Raw genomic sequence first — 6,744 nt, 5'->3', positions numbered from 1 at the left:
AAACATGCAACATTCTGTAAACAATATCACTTTGCTTTCTGTGACTTCCTGGTTGACATTGTTTCTATTTTTTCCTCTAAGAACTCCAGTGATCAGATTGCAACACAATGCATGTCACATAAACAAACACAAACACAATCATCCTCAAAAGGTGACTACGATCTTTTTGTAGTAGCAATATGTGTATAATTGTGAATTAAGAGATAAACCTCTATAATTTTAGTTATATTACACAACATGGTAGAAATATTGATTTCTGCCTCTCTGAAAATGCATATTGCATGTCTGAGATTATAGCAAAATTATCATGTGCCTAGAAACATCCAAATGTTTATTATTTGAGGCTTTAAATTAAGATCAGTATTAAATCATGTGTTTCCAAGTTCCATTTAAAGATAATTTATTTTATTTCATGCTAAAAATATTGCTTTTCTCACATAATCATTGTATTCCCTTGTTATCAACAAGACATCTAATAACAAAATTATACCTTTTTTTTTTAATTTTAAAAAAATGCTTGGGACCTGGCACAGTGGCTCATGCCTGTAATCTCAGCACTTTGGGAAGCCAAGGTGGGTAGACCACCTGAGGTCAGGAGTTCGAGACCAGTCTGACCAATATGGTGTAACCCTGTCGCTACTAAAAATACAAAATTACCAAGGCATGGTGGTGTGTGCCTGTAGTTCCAGCTGCTCAGGAGGCTGAGACAGGAGAATTGCTTGAACCTGGGAGGTGGAGGTGGCAGTAGTGAGCCAAGATAACACCACTGCACTTTAGCCTGGATGACAGAGTGAGAGTCTGTCTCAAAAAAAAAAAAAAAAAAAAAAAAAAAATGCTTGGCTTTTAATCTATGAAGCTGTATTTTTCCTACTATGATTTTAGTTTTTAATTCAATTTTCTATCAACATTGTATACATCGTTTATCCATTCAAGTTTATAATCTATCTTGCTTTCTAAAGAATCAGATACCTTTTTCTCCAGAAATTGAAATTACCTATCATTTGCATATAAAATTAAATAATTTAGATTTTTTGAAATAATATTTGAGACTAAAATATTGCTTGCCAATGCACCAAGCAAAAATGATTACTTCTAAGATGGTATCGACTGGCAATATGTGAATTGTCATCAAAAGCAGCCTGGCAGGGGAAAATTTCAGTTATGTCCCAAAATACTTAGAGAAACCCAGTAGGAAAAAAGAAGACAGTGGAAGTGATCCCCAAATCGTCCTGATTGAGTTATTCTCTTAGAAAAGCTTCCAGAAAGTCTGTCTATAAAGGTGAAGGGTTTGGTCCTTTTGTATGGCTTCTAAGATGCCGGAGTAGCCTCACAGCTGTCTGTCGCAGCTTGCTGTTTCCCAGAATGAGAATAAATGAGTGACACGAGGGAAAGACATTTAAGGGTAACATGATGAACTTTAAGTACCTGTAGTTCCATGATACAAAAACTATCCAGCTTGCCATTTGTGAGGAAAAAAAATGAAATATGAAGAGGAAAAGGAAAGACATCACCATTTTCATGGCCCTCCTGTGGGCCTCTGTGCTAGAGTCTCTAGAGCCTAAGGAACTGAGCTTCAAATTTCTAGTGTGTCTCACCAAGGACAGAAATAAGAAAATCAATGAGATCAGACACAGAGAAAAGGGGATCAAATTGGTCAAGCTAAGAAGAGTGTTTATCATAGAGATTTTATCATAGAGAGTTTTATTTTCATTTAAATATAAAGTCAGATTACTTTTACCTATTATATTCAGTGTGATATCAGTTAACATATATACCAATATACAGTCAAAAATCAGTAAGAACAAAGACAGTGTAAGAAGCATAACAATCACTCTATTCATTCTCCACCTCAGCCAGAGGAAAAGGGAGTGGGGGAAGTGGGCTATCTTAAAGAAATAGAAAACACTTAGGCAGGTGGCAAGCCAGGTTGTCAAGTGATTAATCATGTACAAAAGCATACCAGCAGGTTTTCCTATTCTATATGTGGTATATAAATACTGATCAAGTCCAACTACACATGAATTAAACAGCATCACCAACAGTTGAACAATTGTGGAGCTAGCCAAGCAGGTGAGGATGAAGTCAGCTGAGAAGACCTTTAGGTTCTTGATCCCATCAGAGCAGTTTACCAGTCCAATGAACACATTCCCCAGCATGCCGATGATGAATTCCACTATTGTCACAATCAGAAAGATGTTATCCAATTCGGTGGCCATTTCCAGAGAAAAAATATCCAATTTTCTAATACTTTGCTTCGTTAATAAATCTACAATCAAGCCATTGCAGAATAGCATTCATTTCTGATACTTATCTTCATTGCTTTAATTTCACTTCCAGTCTTAATCAAAACCTTCTGCTGTTGGATACAGTCTCATATGCTTCAGTAAGTCTTGCCTGTTTTTACTGTAATTCTGATCTTAATCCCAAAAGATCTGTTAAGGAATGCAGTCTCACATACCTTGACAGAAGTGTTTTCATTTCTTTGAAAGAGCTACCGAATTCTAAACCAAACAGTTTCTATGTCCATTTATCATTGGCATGGGCTGAAACTTTCCACTTGTGGTAATGATTAAAAGGTTGAAGTCAAGTATGTTAACATGCAAATATAGGTCAGATTCCCCACTATCTCTGATTGGACATTTCTGCTCACCTGAAATACTATGCCACTTGGATCCAAATATCTTTATTGTTTTTCATAGGAAACTCTAGAAATAATTTACATATTTTGTTATTATTCAATGAATATATTTTATAAGTGCCTTCCATGTGTCTGACCTTATGCAAATGCAATATATTTACCACAAAAAAGCATTTATATTTACCACAAAAAAGCATTAACAAGTTTATAAAATACTGAAAACAAAAAAAGAGCAATGAGACAGAATCAAAAATAAAATACACTATTCAAGCAGATGGGAAACTACAAACACTACTGTGGGGGAGAAAAAGGAGGTGACATTTGCCTTGGATCTGGAAAATGTTTAATATTTCATGAGGAAACTCAAGTCGTATTTTGAACTGATTGAATAATATCTAAAAGACAAGGAAACTCAAACTACTTTTCTGAAATTAAAGTCCTACTAATATTTCAATCTAAGTGTTCCTCAGGTATCTTACAGTAACTTATTCAAAATTAAACACAGTTTTGCCCTTTACCTTGGTTTTATATATATGTTCTATTTGTTTTTTGTTTTTGTTTTTGTTTTCTCTTTGCCCAGAGATATAATGCTACAATTTAGCCTTAATAGACAGATAGAAAATTGTTTCAGATGAAATAAGGAAGGAGTAAACAAAAGTATTTGTTCTACATTCTACGATCATTTATTTTGACAAAAACGCCTAATGCATCATAATTGAACTCACAGCTATCGATTATGTGTCTTGGTTTATGGTCAGCAAACAGATATTCTATTACTAGAAATTAGTGTTCAAGTGTTGCCAGACAAAAATAAACATGAAAAATGAATGAAATCATTTTTAAAACCTGGAGCTTTTTAATGTTGCTGTGATACTCCTCAATTACATTCTATTAATGAATGTTTAAAAGTGTATATTTTAAGAATGATGTTGTATAAAGGACTACTGGTAAGTTATTTCCTATGAAAAATATATTTTCATTTAGCACAAATATTTACAATTATAGTAAGACAGGAGGAGAAAAAGAGTAAGCAGGAAAGGAAGGAAAGAAAGAAGAGAGAGAAAAGAGAGAGAATGAGAAAGGGAAAAGAAAGAGAAAGAGAAAGGAGCGAGTTTAAGAGACAGGGAAAGGCTGAATGAAATGAAGAACTGTAGCAATATTATAGGAAGGAGAATTATGGCTTTGGCCAAATTTGTGTCTAGAGATGGAAAGAAATGTATGGCTATGGGAAACATTTAAGAGAAAGAATCAATAGTCTCTGAGATGTATTTAGAGGCTAGAAAAAGAAAGAGGACTCTGCAATGATAGTTAGGCTCTCCTTTCACTCCTGGCTGCATGTGGTACGGTGACCTGAGGGAGTCACTGGGGGAAGAATAGGTTTAGAAGTCAAAAAGTAGGAGAAAAGCTGGGAGATGAGTTCTGTTTTGAACAGTTTGGAGGATCTGTAAAGTCATCCAAGTGTATAGTTGGAGTAGGCATTTTCATATTTGTGACTGCAGCTCAGAACAAAATATTTGACCATATGGAGAGGTTTGGAGAACATCAACACATATTTGATTCTTTAAGATGTGAGGTGCTCCAAGGGCCCTGAGGAACACCAGAGGATAAAGAAACCAAAGAAAAACTAAGAAGCCATCAGAAGGAAGAGGAAACCCAAGAGACTAGGATTTCAAAGCAACTAAGAGCAAGAAGTGTTACAATGAGGGTAATCAGTACTTCATGATATTCATGAAAACTCACTTACTAACTGGATTGAGGAACAAGGAACTGCTTAGTTAACTTTGCAAGAGAAGTTGAACTGAAGACAAAGCAAACTATCCCGGATTAAAGAGTCAATGAGATCCCAATAACGAAGCATTAGAAAACCAACTAATGTAATTCAATACATTAACAGATTAAAGGAGACACATCCAGAAGAAATTTTGATACAATTCTGCATCTGTTTACAAATATTCTTAGCAAACTGGGAATCAAATGAAATACTCTTATTTCCTGACAAAAAGTAGTCCAAAAAAAAAAAAAAAAAAACTTAGAGCAAATATTATAGCTATTAATGATACATTAAAAACTTTCTCCCTGAGTTTAGGACCAAGTTAGTCGTAACCATCTTACTAGGTATATTTTTTAAAGATTTCTACTAGTCAAAGTAAGGCAAGAAAAATACATTTTAAGAAATTATAGGCAGGATATGGTGGCTCACCCCTGTAATCCCAGCACACTGGGAAGCTGGGGCAGGTAGATCACTTGAGTCCAGAAGTTCAATACTAGATGGCTACATAGTTTAAAATTAACTGAGATAATTTTTAATCTTCAAAAATCTGCAAAGATCATTTGCATTTCTTCATACCATCAACAGTTTCAGTCTGAAAAGAACTTCACTTTTTTGTCCATATAATACATATTGAATATAATCAATCATTTCACAGTTTTTAAAAATTTAAACCATGATCACACTCTTTTTCTTATTTCAGGTTATGTTATATGAGAACATTAAGTTCTCTGACTGTGTCTTTGGATATATCCAATTTTCCTGCTCGGTATCTTAATTATACACTGTCGTCCAGTCTAAAGCAACTACCTCTAATATCATATCAGCCATCCCTCTCTCCATGAAGACCAGCCCTGCTCCTTTTCCCTAGTCCGGTCACTCAGTATTTTTTCTTTTACAAAAGCTATGGGCTGTGCTTTTCCATGTGGGGTGATAGGTAACAAGATAGTTTCTCCTTCACTATTATGCAAACACAGACCATATTGTTACTCTTTTTACATTTTCTTTGCCTAACGAATTTCCATCTGTATCTTTAGCTGTGGAAGATCTAGAGGAAGAATTTACAGATTTTAAATACTAAAATTCAAACTAAAACTCTCTTCACCCAATTATGTGAGAAAAATATTGGTCAGAATCCAATTCAGAATAGGAGGAGGAGGATCTGTGGCATGCCTTTCTTTCAATGGGCAGAGTAGTGGTTTGACCACTTACAAATATACCTAATTGTACCATACTGTAGCCCTTATTCTGTTTTGTCAACAGGTACCAGGGGAATCTATACCTGAAGCATTACTGGAGTCGAGATATAAAACATCTAGGTTCCCTCGTCTAATATGTCTAAGAACTGAACTGCAAAGAAAATGTAGTTTGCCAGAACTTGCCCTTCATATGTTATTGTAAAGGATGTTGGTCCTGATTAGACCAGTTCTTGTCAATGTGAGGGTAGTAACTGATAGACTATTTAGTTTCACTTGCTCAACTATATCTCTTTTTAAATACCTGAAAGTTCTTAGAAATGAACCAAGAAATTAGTTGAGAAGAAACCAAATGATATCTAAGGGGGAAATCATAAACAACTTTAGGGATTATCTTAGTCTATTTGTGCTGCTATAACAGAATGCCACAAAATGGGTAATTCATAAAGAAAGGAAATTTATTTCTCACTGTTTGGGATGCCGGGAAGTTCGATATCAAGGTGCTGGCCTCTGGCAGAGGCCTTCTTGCTGCATCATCCCATGGCAAAAGGGCAAAAAGAGGGAGACAGAGCCAGAGAGCAAACTCACCCCTTTAAAAGAAACCCACTCACGTGATAAGAAACCCACTCATGTAATAACAGCATGGATCCATCTATGAGGGTGATGCCCTCATGACCTAACACCTCTTAAAGGTCCCACCTCCCAATACCTCCACACTGGAAATCAAGTCTCCAACATGTGAACTTTGTGGGACAAATTCAAATCACAGCATTTCACACCTAGGCCCCAAAATGTATGTCCTTCAGACACGCAACATATGTTTACTCCAATCCAGTAGCCCCCACATTGTAACTCGTTCCAACATCAACTTAAAAATCCAAAGTCCAGAGTCTCCTCTAAGTCATATGTGGATGAGACTCAAGGTACAATTCATCCTGAGGCAAATTCTCCAGCCATGAGCCTGTGGAATCAAAACAAGTCACCTACTTCTGAAATTTAATGGCGGGACAAGCATACGATAGACATTTCCATTCCTAGAAAAAATAGGCAAGAAAAGGGTAATGGGTCTTAAGTAAGCCAAAACCCAGCAGGGCAAACCATATTAAATCCTAAGGGTTGAGAATAGTCTTTGACTCCATGTC

General features: G+C 35.7%; 1 protein-coding gene across 1 annotated transcript; it reads right to left on the bottom strand.

The window, feature by feature from the left end:
- Window positions 1–1,271: 1,271 nt before the first annotated feature.
- LOC135275305 (taste receptor type 2 member 42-like) lies at window positions 1,272–2,216 on the bottom strand. Its single transcript, XM_064376776.1, has one exon. The coding sequence runs from the start codon at window positions 2,214–2,216 to the stop codon at window positions 1,272–1,274; it is 945 nt and encodes a 314-aa protein (XP_064232846.1).
- Window positions 2,217–6,744: the final 4,528 nt, after the last annotated feature.

This window comes from Aotus nancymaae, unplaced genomic scaffold (assembly GCF_030222135.1).
Source record: "Aotus nancymaae isolate 86718 unplaced genomic scaffold, 86718_ANA_hifiasm-v0.15.2.pri h1tg000016l, whole genome shotgun sequence".
Lineage (NCBI taxonomy): Eukaryota > Metazoa > Chordata > Mammalia > Primates > Aotidae > Aotus > Aotus nancymaae.
The sequence above is the reverse complement of the archived record's forward strand: the minus strand, read 5'-3'. Positions and strand labels throughout refer to the sequence as shown.